A 15,207-nucleotide genomic window follows, 5' to 3' on the forward strand; every position below is an offset into this window, starting at 1 on the left:
CTTCTTTGCCTATTAATTCAGAGGCATAAGGATCCTAAAGTGGCCAAGTGAGTCTTCATTTCCAGTTTAGTAAAATTATTGTTGTATCTCTTGGTGGAAACATTCCTCCCTCTGGAACTAAGATATCTAGATCAGCAGAGTATCAAGTCTCAAAGCAAATATTTTGCTGCTGAGTGACTAGGGTTTATAGTAAGTGGTGTCACTCCTATTTCCACTTCTTGATTCCTCTATCTGTGAATCCTTATTATGAGGGGCGGGGGCCCTTATATTGAATGCTGAGTCAAAGCATATTCATACTTCTCGAGAACCTTGCTCCAGCCCTGCAAGGTATTGCCACCTAGCTGGCACTGTAATTGAGTCTTAAAAAGGTCATCCCACTGTTCTGTCAAGCCATTTGGTTCAGGATGTTAAGGAACATGGTAAGACTAGTAAATTCCGTGAGCTTGGACCCGTCATTGCACTTTTTTTTTTTTTTTTAGCCTCTCCCGAGGACATTTTTGTGTTTATCTTCAGATAGAGCAGGTGAGAGATGGGGGGGGGGGGGGGGGGAGAGAGAGAGAAGCACCGATACGAGAGAGACACATTGACTGGCTGCCACCCACACGACCAAACAGGGCCAGGGACAAACTGCAACCGAAGTATGTGCCCTTAGCGGTAACCGAACCTGGGACTCTCTGGTCCACAGGCCGATGCTCTAACCGCTGAGCCATACTGACTAGGCTCATTGCACTTCTTTTGCTGTGAAGTGAATTTCTTGATCAGAAGCAATGCTGTTTGCAATACCATGCTGGTAGATGAGGGATTCTTTACGTCCATTAATGGTAGTTTTGATAGAAGCATTGCATGCAGGGAACCCACATCCATATCCAGAATTAGTGTCTATTTCATTAAGAACAAAATGCTATCCCTTCCATGATGGAAGAAATCTAGTATAATCAACCTGCTACCAGATAGCTGGCTGATCTCCCCAGGGAATGGTGTCATATCAGGGTCTCCGTGTTGGTCTCTGCTGCTGGCAGATTGAACATTCTGCAGTGGTCATGGCCTCGGTGAGTGGAAATTCATGTTGTTGAACCCATGAATAACCTCCACCCCTGTCACCATGGCCACTTTGTTCATAAGCCTGTTTTGGGGCAACAACAGGGGTGGCTGTTAAGGAGGCTGACTTGTACCCACAGAATGGGTCGTCTGTCCAATTGATTTTAAAATCCTCCCCTGTTGAGCTCACCTTTTGGTGAGCATTCACTTGGGACACACATTTCTTCATGTTTTTAGCCTATTCAGAAAGAACTATCCACTTACAGCTTCCCAAAATTTGTCACCAATTTTTTCCTTCTATCTTAAACTAAGGCATGTTCAGCATTTCTAATTCACTCACTGTGGGTCACCTATTGGTCCATGTTTTAGCCAACCATTCAGACAAATGCTAGGGCCTTTTCTAACTTGCCAGCTGCAATATTAAATGCGGAATCTCTGTTTAATGAGACAATATCAATGTTAAGAATTAATCCCAGTGAAAATACTTTTTGTTCAACAAAAGTATATGTGAATATAATTAGCCAGGGTGAAATTGGCTTGTGGAGTTAGATTCATTCTGAATACTTTTTTTTTTTTTTAGTACACGCCCTTGGCAGGAACCAAACCCGGAACTCTCTGGTCAGCAGGCCGTTGCTCCAACCGCTGAGCCAAACCAGCCAGGGCCATTCTGAATACTTTTAAAAAGTAGACCAATGTTTGCATAATTTTCAGTAACACATTTGCATTAATAAACACGGAATCAAAACTTCCTCAGGCTCGCCCTGGTCAGTTTGGCTCAGCAGTTAGAGCATTGGCCCTTGGACCAATGAGTCGCGGGTTTGATACTGGTCAAGGGCACGTACCTCGGTTGTGGTTCGTCCCCAGCCCTGGTCGGGATCATGCAGGAGGCAGCCAGTCGATGTGCCTCTCTCACGTGGATGCTCCTCTCTCTCTCTGTCCCTCTCTCCTCCCTCCCACTCTATCTGAAGATAAATGGAAAAATATCCTCGGGTGAGGAATTTTAAAAAGCAAACAAAAAACTTATTCAGGCTCAAAACAGTAGAGTCCATGTGGAAGAATTGTAAAAATGCCTTCTATTTCAATTTAGTGTGAAAGTTAACGAAATATTAAATAATGATACTCACTGTAACAGATATAACAGGAAGGGATATATGTAGGACTTTTGCAGTAGTCCAAAGAAAGAGATGAAGGCATGAATAAAAGACAGTGAAAGTAGAGAGGAACAAATTTAAGAGGTAGCTGAAAGAAAAATTACTCAGGTTCTGTGATTGAATGGAATGGGTTAAATATAAGAGAGAACGTTTTTCCTGGTCATGTTAGATGATGGGATTCTTAGCAAAATAATAATACATGAGGAGGGAAAGAATGGGGTGTTCAGTGTTGACATGTTGGATGTGAGGTGAATATGAGATCAACCATATTCAGAAGACCAATAGGAAGTTGTGAATATGGATCTAGCTTAATAGAAAGATCTGGGCTGGAAATATGGATTTGAGAATCATATCTGTTTATCTATCTATTCTGTCGCCCCTAGAGTTCCATCATTGTATGTTATCTCTCCTTTCTGCCTCTCTTTTCCTCAACCTTCCCTTTTTTGCTGTTTTATAGATACTTCCTTGGTCATTTTATAAATAGACTGTATAAAGATACCTGATATACATAGACAGTATCTTATACTGTCTATACATCAGACTATATAGACAATGGAGGAAATCACATAGGACAGATCTACAAAATAAGAAAATTAGTGGAAGGATTGAGAGAAAACATGATATTGAAACCCATAGATGCCTATCTGAAGTAGAATTGGTGGAGGAGACAGAGAAAATAGGCAGGAGAACCATGGAAGAGTAACATCCAAATTCTAAGGGAGGAGAAAGTTTTAAGAGTAGTCAGTTGATTGGTGAAGGTAAGATCTGAATAAAAGGGCTTTCATTGAGTTTTTATGTTGTTATTGGGTATTGATCTTATTAGGAATTAGAGCAGTTTTATCAAGGACTAACGCTAGTTTGTAGTGGGTTGAGAAACAAATGGGAAGTACGAAAGGAGAAATAACATGTAAACTATGGAATTTGGAATTTATCACTTGAACAATAAAGGACAATTAAAAGTTGCATTGAGTATTATTGAAAAAAACTCTCCCAATATTAGTAATACTGTTTTTTGTGCTTAGTGGGATCATTTGGTTTATACCAGATCAATGAGGCCATTCTCATATGGGCCACTTGAGTTTGATGTACTCCTGGGGATTTCCTAATATAGAAGAGTCGTGGCAAACAAATCTGAACTACAGTTCCTAGGGCTTTAGATTAAGGGAAAAAATCCTAGTATTATTTATAAAATAACTGTAATCTACATAAACAAAAATTATGGCACCTGCAGTTTGGTCATTCCAAAAGAGTGTCTTTCCCCTATTTGGTAAGGTAAGTATTTGCTAAAGTGATATACCTGTTGCAGCTGTACTACTTGCATTAAAATGTTTTAATAGTATCAGAAAATCACTGGGAGAAATAATGTATAATATATTGAATTTAAAAGTCTTCATTTGTTTAATAAGTGAACTGTTCATTTTTAAAAATGACATCATCGCCCTGGCTGGTTTAGCTCAGCGGTTAGAGTGTCAGCCCGCAGTCCAGAGAGACTCGGGTTCAGTTCCCGCTAAGGGCATGTACCTCGGTTGTAGTTTGTCCCTGGCCCTGGTTGGGGTCCTGTGTGTGGCAGCCAGTTGATGTGTCTCTCTCACATCAATGTTTCTCTCTCTTTCTCCCTCTTTCCCTCTTACTCTGTCTGAAGATGAATGCAAAAAAACCCACCAAAAACAAAAAATGTCCTCCAGAAGATAAAAAAAAAATGACATAATCTATTTGGGTAACTGGGGCAAGGGAGTACCATATGTTTTAATTAAGCACTTAATAGTTTTTTAATAGCATTTATTTATTTATTTATTTATTTATTTATTTAATTAATTAATTAATTTATTTAGGTAGGTACATGCCCCTAGTGGGAACCGAACCGGGGACTCTCTGATCCGCAGTCCTATGCTCTAACCTCTGAGCCAAACCAGACAGGGCTTTAATAGCATTTTAGTTTGACATCTGTTTTGTTCCTGATGTACTGAAGAATAAAAGTAACCATTCTTTCCTCATGCTAATTCAGTAGGAGGTTGTTTCATAAGACTATTTTGAAATTTTGAGTTGTCATTTTTTCTTTACTCCATTAAATGTGAAGTGATAGTTTCTTTTAGGAAGTCTTTTAGAGTGGTGAATCAGGTATCTTTTTGCTTTTTTTGGAACAACTTTTGTAGAGAAACTGGTTTAAAAAGGATTTCTTAAGTGGCTGCATTGCTCTTTACATTATAGAGTAGTGAAGGAAATGGGAAGGTTTCATGCTTCCATGGTTAATTTGTTCATGTAGCATCTCTGCTACATATATTTTTCTCTGCTTCCAGCAATCATTTTCATGCATATTTTAAAAAGAGATCTACATTTCACCCCAGCCTATTTGGCTTAGTGGTTAGAGCATTGACCCGCAGACCAAAGAGTCCCGGGGTTCGATTCTGGTTAAGAGCATGTACCGCGGTTGTGGTTTTGTCCCTGCCCTGGTCATGTCGTGCGGGGGCAACCAGTCGATGTGTCTCTCTCACATTGATGTTTCTCTCTCTCTCTCTCTCCCTCTCACTCTGCCTGAAAATGAATGGGAAAATACCCTCTGCTGAGGATTTAAAAAACAAAATCAAATGAGAGCATTTCTAAGAGAAAATACATTTTTGTTTTGCTGGGATTTAAGATGGTTCACATTATTGTGGATCCCTTGTTTTTATTTCTATTAGATTAAAATAGAATTTTCCGTAAATGTGTACTTGTCTTCTGTAGTCCTATCAGTGCTATCCAATAGCAATATACTGTGAGCCACATTAAAAGTAATTAATAATTACTGATAAAATGAATGTCTTTTGTTTAACTCAGTGTATTCAAAATATTATTTGAACAGGTAATCAATATAAAAGTTATTAATGAGATATTTTGCCTTTCGTATTTCATATTTTCAAAATCCAGTTTGTATTTTGCACTTACAACCTTTTTCAATTTGGCCTATCCACATTTCAAGTGTTCAGTAACCACATGTGGCTAATGACTATACTATTGTACAGTACAGGTCTGGATGGATAGATATAAATATATTTATTTTCTATAAATTGGATCTGATTAGTGTAATAACTAGTTACCAGCACCTAATAATGTGGTCATCTTTATGGATGTCAAAACTTTTTTATCCACTGGAAAGTTAATTTGAGGAGAAACGCTGAGAATATTGGGTAAATGGAACATTGATTGTCCTTAATAACTGTGCTGTGCGTTTGAATTACTTTCTATTGTATATACATGTTCATACTTCATGAAATTTTAGTATATGTCTGTACTTTTTAGCATAAATGCAGTTCCAACTACAATGAAGATTTTGTGCTACAGCTAGAAAAAGAATTGGTTCAAGCCCGTCTGAGTGAAGCTGAGTCTCAATGTGCACTAAAGGAGATGCAGGATAAAGTCCTGGATATGGAGAAGGTGAGAGCAACATAAATACTGTTACTCCCAAATTAGAGGGGACATGTGATAGATATTTGTTAACTACTATTGAGCAGTTAAATTGGACTTGGTGTCTCTACACGTTAGAATCATTACACATTAGTTACTGAGAGAGGAAAGGAAAAATAATAAGATTCCCAATTATTCTTTGTTGTTGCCATACTACTGAAAACCCTGTATTTAAGAGTGAAAATAGAGATTAGAGTTCTTTAAGAGGAAAACAGAATAATTTTGATATGAGTAATATTTAAATGTTGGCAAAGAGACACTTAGGGGATAGAAATTAACTGTTCTCCTCAAATACTATAATATCTTCATCTGTAAGAGGTTGTATGTGACTAATACATAAACATTTCAGGGAAAATTTCATCTGAGTATAACTGTTACAACTTTCCAAGCTACAATAAGCCACCTCAGGATATGTAGGAAGACCTTAGCCTGGGGTATGCTACAGAAGCTAACTTACTTCTTTTCAATCATTAAAGAACTTGAAGGGTTAGGCAGGTAGTGGAAATAGAAATGCTTTTGAGTTTCTTATAACTCTCAGACTTGAGAGTCTGTGTTCTAGATAACAAACTCTGTTTTCTCATCTATAAAATCATTGATGGCATGGGCTCTATGTTGAATTTGTTCCTTTCACCCCTGGGTAAGATCTGGCTGGCTATTGAATCAAAGCTCGTAAATAATGGATATGACAGACTTAAGTTGTTCTTACAATTTCTTAATGAAATAGAGCAGGATATAACTACAGTCAGTACTGGAATAATTTTGCTAGAAATCTGCTTGCGATTTTTTTTTTTTATCTTTATTGTTGAATGTAGAATGTATTACAGATGTTCCACATTTTTCCCCCATTGACCCCCTCCTTCCCACTCCCGCCCCCCTCCCACCTTTTCCCACACTATTGTCTGTGTCCATTGGTTATGCATATAAGTTCTTTGGTTTATTTCTCCCCCCCCCAACCCCTTTCCCTTTGAGTTTTGTAAGTCTAGCAATGAATTTGTACTTCTTAATCTCTTCACCTTTTTCACCCATTCCCCCAAACCCCCTCCCATCTGGCAACCAACAAAATGTTCTCTGTATCTATGAGAGTGTTTCTGTTCTACCTGTTCATTTTGTTTGTAGATTCCATTGTCGATAGATATGTATTCATTGCCATTTTGTTTGTTCATGTATTTTATCTTTTTCTTCAAAAAGACCCTTCATCATTTCATATAATAACGGTTTGGTGGTGATGAACTCCTTTAACTTTTTCTTGTCTGGGAAAATCTTTATATGGCCATCGATTCTAAATGACAGCTTTGCAGGATAGAGTAATTTTGGTTGTGGGTTCTTGCTTTTCATCACTATGAATATTTCTTGCCACTCCCTTCTGGCCTGCAAAGTTTCTTTTGAGAAATCAGCAGACAGCCTTATGGGAACTCCCTTGTAGGTAACTAGCTGCCTTTCTCTTGGTGCTTTTAAGATTCTCTCTTTGTCTTGAACCTTTTGCATGTTGATGATGATGTGTCTTGGTGTGGGCCTCTTGGGGTTCATCTTGTTTGGGACTCTCTGTGCTTCCTGGACTTGTATGTCTGTTTCCTTCACCAAGTTAGGAAAGTTTTCTGCCATTATTGTTTCAAACAGGTTTTCGATTTCTTGTTCTCTCTCTTCTCCTTCTGGCACCCCCAAGATGCAAATGTTGGCACGCTTGAAATTGTCCCAGAGGCTCCTTACACTATCCTCATTTTTTTGGATTCTTTTTTCTTTTTGCTGTTCTGATTGGGTGTTTTTTGCTTCCGTATATTCCAAATTGATGGTTTGCTTCTTGGATTTACGTACTGTACTATTGAAGCTGTGTAAATTATTTTTTATTTCAGTTAATGCCTCCTTCAATTTTGACTGTGCATCCATCATTTCTGACTGGTCCATTTTTATGCTCTTGAGGCCCTCACTAAGTTCATTGAGCATCCTTATAAGCAGTATTTTGAACTCAGCATCTATTAGGTTGCTTATCTCCATTTCACTTAGTTCTTTTCTTGGGGTTTTGTTCTGTTCTTTCATTTGGAACCTGTTTCTTTGTCTCCTCATTTTGGCTGCCTCTCTGTGTTTGTTTCTGTGTATTACTTAACGAGAGGTATGGGGCTAGCTGAGACCAGATGCTGCTCGTTTGAAAGAATTTAGGAAAAACCTGAAGCAGGATCCAAGACAGGCCAATCCTATGGTTAAGCAAGTGGCAACAGCTTGGGTGGGCCTGAAAGTTGGGTGGGGCGGGGCCTCGTGGAATCACCAGGGCAGGGCTAACAGTGTGATCCAGGTTGCTGGAGTCCCAGATATGGCGGCTGTGTGCCGCCCCAGGGAAGGGCTCACCAAAAGAACAAAGGCCTCTGATAGCACGTTTGTCCTGGAGAAAGCCCCCTCTCCAGCCCTCACTCCAGTGCCAAACAGCTCAGTTCTTCCCTGTATGTCTCTGGTGCCCCTCGAGCTGCCTCCCCTCCAAGCTTAGAAGGAGAGAGTCTGATAAGTTCGTGCGTGGGCCCTTTAAGGAGCTGCCTGGGGCTCCAGCCGCTTCAGCTTCCCTGAGCCCTCAGTTCCTGCTGGTTTTTCCAGCCAGAATTTATGGAGACTTCTCTTCCTGGCACTGGTACCCTGAGCGGGGCGTCTGGTGTGGGACAGGGATCCCTCAATCCTCAGGGAGGACCTTCCCAGCTGAGGTATCCGCCTGATTTTTATCCGCCAGAAGTGAGTGTGGGACCTGCCCGTCTTGCCACCGGCCCTCGCGCCTCTTCCCCTCTGCCCCTCCTGCCAGTCTGGATGTGGCTGCTGCTTTAATTCTGTAGTTGTAGGACTTCCATTCAGGATGATTTCAGGCGGTTTTGAATGATGGTTGTTCTGTAGTTTAGTTGTAACTTTGATATGTCTGCTTGCAATTTTTATATCACCTTGGAAATTTTGTTTTTCTATTTATTGAGAAAAAGGCCAACAAGAATGCTGTGAAAAATGGCTAACAGAATATTTGGTCTTTAACTTAAGAGTATTCTGGGTTTCATGATTTAGATAAGAATCTGGACCTCTCTGTTTTGAATTTTTGGTAGTAAGAAATGTTTGTTTTTTTTTTGTTTTTTCTTTTTTTAAATCCTCACTCGAGGACATTTTTCCATTTTTTGTACAGACAGAGTGGGAGGGAGAGAGAGGAAGAGAGAGAGAGAGAGAGAAACATCGACGTGAAAGGGACACATCGAGCGGCCGCCACCCGCACGACCAACCAGGGCCGGGGACAAACTGCAACCAAGGTACATGCCCCTAGCGGGAACCGAACCCGGGTCTCTCCGGACCGCAGGCGGACGCTCCAACCGCTGAGCCAAACCGGCCAGGGCAGTAAGAAATGTTTTGAGTCCAATTTAAAAATGAATTTCTTAAGGAGCTTTGTTGGTATTCCTGGTATAAAGTAGAAAGGAAATTGGAAGGTTTTGTGCTCCCTATGGTTAATGTCTTCATACAGGATTTTCTTTTTATGCATATGCAGTATATTTCTGGTTTTCAATAGAGAAAATAGTTAAAGCTCATCATAAAAATGTGTAGTTGGTGAGAATAACTTTATTCCATCATTAGAAACAGAAGATTTCATAGATTCAAGTTAATCTCATTAGTACCTCAAGTTTACCTAAGGAACTTTTACTGGACACCTAATTTAGGATCTCTTGGTCATTCCCCAGAGCACTTTAATACAGGGCTACTCTGTATTCTAAGGTTAGTTTTCAGTATGGTAGGACAGTAAGCTAGATTTGTACCCTTGAAACAAATATTTAGATCACCTTGGTATTAATTTTGTGACTATTGACATAAATAGTGACTAATGTACAGAGATTTTACACGTCTTTCCAAAGTGACATGCTAAGAAAATACAAAACAGATTTTAGACTATTCTTTTCCATAAATCTTCAAACTGTAAATGATATTTATGCTTCATTTGGAGTCCTAATCACAGGTTACTAAATATATTGCCATGTTGAAAAACATTTTTTTTTCCTTTTTTTTTTTTTCCCCCTTTATTGATTTTTAGAGTGAAAGGAAGGGAGAGAGAGAGAAACATTGATGAGAGAGAACATTGATTGGCTGCCTCCTCCATGCCCCCCACTGGGGATTTGGCCCACAACCTGGGCATGTGCCCTGATTGGGAATCGAACCCATGACCTCTTGGTACATGAGTTGACACACAACCATTGAGCCACACCGGCTGGGCTTAAAAACATTTTCATTTTTATTTTATTATTTTTTTAAAATCTTTATTGTTGAATGTATTACAGATGTTCCTCATTTGTCCCCCAATGACCCCCTCCTCCTCCTCCCTCCCGCCGCCCTCCCACCTTTTCCCACACTGTTGTCTCTGTCCATTGGTTATGCATATAAGTTTAATTTATTTCTTCCCACCCCCCCAATCCCTTTCCCTTTGAGGTTTATCAATCTAGCACTGAATTTGTACTTCTTAATCCCTTCACCTTTTTCACGCATTCCCCCAAACCTCCTCCCATCTGGCAACCAACAAAATGTTCTCTGTATCTATGAGAATGTTTCTGTTCTGCCTGTTCATTTTGTTTGTAGACGTCATTGTCGATAGATATGTATTCATTGCCATTTTGTTTGTTCATGTATTTTATCTTTTTCTTCAAAAAGACCCTTCATCATTTCATATAGTAACAGTTTGGTGGTGATGAACTACTTTAACTTTTTCTTGTCTGGGCAAGTGTTTATATGGCCATTGATTCTAAATGACAGCTTTTCAGGATAGAGTAATTAATCTTGGTTGTAGGTTCTTGCTTTTCATCACTATGAATATTTCTTGCCACTCCCTTCTGGCCTGCAAAGTTTCTTTTGAGAAATCAGCTGACAGTCTTATGGGAACTCCCTTATAGGTAACTAACTGCTTTTCTCTTGCTGCTTTTAAGATTCTCTCTTTGTCTTGAACCTTTTGCATGTTGATGATGATGTGTCTTGGTGTGGGCCTCTTAGGGTTCATCTTGTTTGGGACTCTCTGTGCTTCCTGGACTTGTATGTCTGTTTCCTTCACCAAGTTAGGAAAGTTTTCTGCCATTATTGTTTCAAACAGGTTTTCGATTTCTTATTCTCTCTCTTCTCCTTCTGGCACCCCCAAGATGCGAATGTTGGCACACTTGAAGTTGTCCCAGAGGCTCCTTACACTATCCTCATTTTTTTGGATTCTTTTTTCTTTTTGCTGTTCTGATTGGGCGTTTTTTGCTTCCTTATATTCCAGATCAAATGTTTGCATCTTGGATTTACGTACTCTACCATTGAAGCTGTGTAAATTATTCTTTATTTCAGTTAATGCCTCCTTCATTTCTGACTGTGCATCCATCATTTCTGACTGGTCCTTTTTTATGCTCTTGAGGCCCTCACTAAGTTCACTGAGGTTCTCATTAAGTTCATTGAGCATCCTTATAAGCAGTATTTTGAACTCAGCTTCTGTTAAGTTGTTTATCTCCATTTCACTTAGTTCTTTTCCTGGAGTTTTGTTCTGTTTTTTCATTTGGGACCTGTTTCTTTTTCTCCTCATTTTGGCTGCCTCTCTGTGTTTGTTTCTGTGTATTACTTAATGAGAGTTATGGGGCTGTCTGAGAGAAGATGCTGCTTGTTTGAAAGAATTTAGGAAAACCTGAAGCAGGATCCAAGACAGGCCAATCCTATGGTTAAGCAACTGGCAATAGCTGAAAGTTGGGTGGGGCGGGGCCTCAGGGAATCACTAGGGTGGGGCTACCAGTGTGAGCCAGGTTGCTGGAGTTCCAGATATGGTGACTGTCTGCTGCCCCAGGGAAGGGCTCACCAAAGGAACAAAGGCCTCTGACAGCTTGCCTGTCCCAGAGAAAGCCCCCTCTCCAGCCCTCGCTCCAATTCCAAACAGATCAGTTCTTCCCTGTATGTCTCTGGTGCCCCTTGAGCTGCCTCCCCTCCAAGCTTAGAGGGAGTGAGTCTGATAAGTTCGTGAGTGGGCCCTTTAAGGAGTGCCTGGGGCTCCAGTGGCATCTGCTTCCCTGAGCCTCAGTTCCCGCTGGATTTTCCAGCCAGAAGTTATGGGGACTTTTCTTCCTGGCACTGGAACCCTGAGCGGGGCGTCTGGTGTGGGACGGGGACCCCTCAGTCCTCAGGGAGGACCTCCCCAGCCGAGGTATCCTCCTGATTTTTATCCGCCACACATGGGTGTGGGACCAGCCCTTCTCGCCTCCGCCCCTCCTACCAGTCTCCATGTGGCTGCTGCTTTAATTCCATAGTTGTAGGACTTCCATTCAGGATGATTTCAGGTGGTTTTGATGATGGTTGTTCTGTAGTTTAGTTGTAACTTTGATGTGGTTGTGGGAAGACGCAATACCGCGTTTCTGAAAACATTTTAATCCTATTGCTTTGTGTCTTATTTTAAAAGCAGAGTTAGACTTTCTCTGTTCTCAAAATTAGTTGCTTACTCACACCTTTCTATGGGAATGTAAAACAGTGCAGCTGCTTTGGAAAAGTTTGACGGTTTCTTAAAAATTAAATGTGGAATTGTTATCTGATTTGGCAGTTCTGCTTCTTGATATATACTCAAAAGAATTAAAAACATAGGTCCACACAAAAACTTTATCCAACTAATCAAAGCAGCTTTATTTATAATAGCCAAAAAGTAGAAACAACACAAATTTCTGTCAGCTGATGAATGGATAAATAAAATATGGCATATCCATATAACAGAATATGATTTGGCAACAAAAAGGGATGAACCTTAAAAACATGCTAAGTAAAAGATGCTAATCATAAAAGGCCACATGTTGTATGATTCCTTTTATATGAAATATCCTGAACAGGCAAATCCATGGAGACAGAAAGGAGATTAAGGGTTGCCAAAGGCTGGGGGCAGGGGAGATGTGGAGTTATTGGTCATAGGTTTCTTTTTGGGGTAATTAACATGTTTTGAAATTAGATCATTATGATGGTTACACAACCCTGTGAATACTCTTAAAAACCACTGACCTAGTATACATTAAAGGGTAAGTTTTATGGTTTGTGAATTATATCTCAATAAAATTGTATAAAATTAAGTATAATTACATATGGGACAAAATAGCTCTTATTTTATGTGCTTTATTTATTTTATTTTTTAAATTTAAAAATCCCAAATTCAATTGTCTCTTGCTTTAGAGAAACAACTCCTTTCCTGATGAGAATAACATTGCAAGGCTTCAGGAAGAACTCATTGCTGTAAAACTGAGAGAAGCAGAAGCCATTATGGGTTTGAAAGAACTTAGACAACAAGTCAGAGATTTAGAGGAGCACTGGCAGGTATATCAATATGTTTTGTGTGCTTTTTAAAAAGAGGGTAAAACCTGAATATTCAATTTGTGTGAATTCGAGGTAGTTGATGACCAACACTAGGATAGGAGTTTAAAGTACAAAAAACACTGTATAACATACACAACTGATAGCATTTATAAATTGAAAGTACCTTTAATTGTTTCTCTCTTTTTAACTCTTACAATTAAATAAAACATAAGATAGAGATCAAGTCATATTTTTGTTATACCATTGTATTTATATAATTTTTTCTAAAAAACTGTTAGGAAATAATCATTTATTTAGTACATATTTCTTCTGTTGATATTATATCCATTTTTCAGTATGAAATAGTAAAAGGCTGACACCAATAGAAATTTGTAACTTCTTTTGAAAATTTGTATCTCACAAAATAAATCAGATGTTTAGCTAATTATATGCTAACTAATTTATTCACATATGAGGGAAACTGTTGACATGGAACAAAAAACCAGATTCTTGCCCTGGCCAGTTTGGCTCAGCGGTTAGAGTGTCGGCCCGCGGACCACAGTCTTGGGTTCAATTCCAGTCAAGGGCACATACTTCAGTTGCAGTTCGTTCCCTGACCCTGGTGCAGGAAGCAACCAATTGAAGTGTTTCTCTCACATTGATGTTTCTCTCTCTCTCCCTCCTTCTATCCCACGCTATCTGAAGATATATAGAAAAATATTCTTGGGTGAGGATTTTAAAAAAACAGATTCTCTATGACAGAGGTAGAGAGGGAAGAAAACAAAAACTAAACAGTTTTTCAGAGTAGTGATCTTGGTTTGAATTTGGGGTAGGTGATGCATCTAGCAAAGACAGAAATTAGTCCTTGATATTGCCATGGAATTTTTTTTTTTTTTTTTGGCAAAGTATCAGGCAGCAATAAACTAAAAATTAAAAACAAACAAATCTATACCTTCACTACGGGTATTTTGAGAACACCGCTCTTAATTTCTAATATTGTTCCTTTATCTCATAAATAGCTCCATTTTTTCCTTTTCTTGGGTTTTCATTAAAAATAATGTGAAAATCTCATTAAAAATTAGAGTAAAATTGCATTATTTACAATAATTAATTCACATATAAGAATTGAACTACATTTGTGTTTTCCCAAATCAGCAACTTACTGGCAGTGAGATCTGCAGTGTGACCTTTCTGAAGTTATCACAATTTCATTGTCCTGGGTAATGAAGATAATAGTGCCTAACATATTAGATTTTCCAGGGATTAAATAAAGCAATGTGTATAAAGTGCTTAACATAGTACTGGATCGGAAATAATTGCTTAATAAAGTTAGATTTTATTTTGATATTGGGAATTTTTGTTGCAATATAATTTTTTTGTGTTTTAGCGCCACTTAGCTCGTACTACTGGGAGATGGAAAGACCCACCAAAGAAAAATGCTGTGAATGAGTTACAAGATGAATTGATGACCATTCGACTCAGAGAAGCAGAAACACAGGCAGAAATAAGAGAAATAAAACAAAGGATGATGGAAATGGAAACACAGGTATGATGGGAAGCACAATAGCGTTAGAAAATATCATTAGCAAATCAAAAGTTAATGCACAGATTGTATCATCCCTAGAATATATCTAAAAGGTGAATCTATGAAACTGTCTAGACTTTGTAGCCCAAATAAAAAGGGCTAAAATTGTGTGTTTTGATATCAGAGATTTAATGTCTTTGACCCATTCATAATGCTGCATTTGATTTTGTTACCTTATTACACAACTTGGAAAAAAAAAATTCATCTAGAGCAAAGTTTCTCAACCTCAACACTATTAACATTTTGGACCAGATAAGTCTTTATTATGGGCACTGATGCTGTGCATTTTAGAATGTTTAGTAGCGACCCTGGCCTATACCCACTAGATACCAGTGTCTCCCCATCCCCCCCACATTGTAATGACCAAAATTGTATCCACACATTGCCAAATGTCCTTGACAAAATTCCCTGGTAAGGAACCACTGTTACAGAATATAATGTGAATAATGCTTCCTATAGTTATGTAATGTGGTGATTCTGAGCAGTCAATTCCAGAATTATACTTCTTTCTTCTGAAGTCCCCCTTTTTCTAATTCTATCTTAAATGCATTTAAGATCTGAAAAAGTTGTTTTATGAAATCCTTTTGTATTATAAAGATACATTTGGCCCTGGCCGGTTTTGCTCAGTGGTTAGAGCATCAGCCTGTGGTCCACAGAGACCCAGGTTTGGTTCCTGCTAGGGGTGCATACCTTGGTTGCAGTTTGTCCCCAGCCCTG

The 15,207-nt window shown here is 39.0% G+C and overlaps 1 protein-coding gene across 11 annotated transcripts in view; it reads left to right on the forward strand.

Annotated features, from left to right (window-relative positions):
• Nucleotides 1-15,207, forward strand: part of EVI5 (ecotropic viral integration site 5) — a 197,902-nt gene that overhangs the window by 90,890 nt on the left and 91,805 nt on the right. For all 11 annotated transcript variants that reach the window (XM_036255429.1, XM_036255433.1, XM_036255432.1 and 8 more), the window contains 3 exons: nt 5,466-5,600; nt 12,786-12,926; nt 14,293-14,451. In XM_036255429.1, coding sequence (XP_036111322.1) covers nt 5,466-5,600; nt 12,786-12,926; nt 14,293-14,451 — 435 coding nt within the window. The remainder of the gene's footprint in view (nt 1-5,465; nt 5,601-12,785; nt 12,927-14,292; nt 14,452-15,207) is intronic.

Source organism: Molossus molossus, unplaced genomic scaffold, assembly GCF_014108415.1.
Source record: "Molossus molossus isolate mMolMol1 unplaced genomic scaffold, mMolMol1.p scaffold_m16_p_12, whole genome shotgun sequence".
In the NCBI taxonomy this organism is placed as follows: domain Eukaryota; kingdom Metazoa; phylum Chordata; class Mammalia; order Chiroptera; family Molossidae; genus Molossus; species Molossus molossus.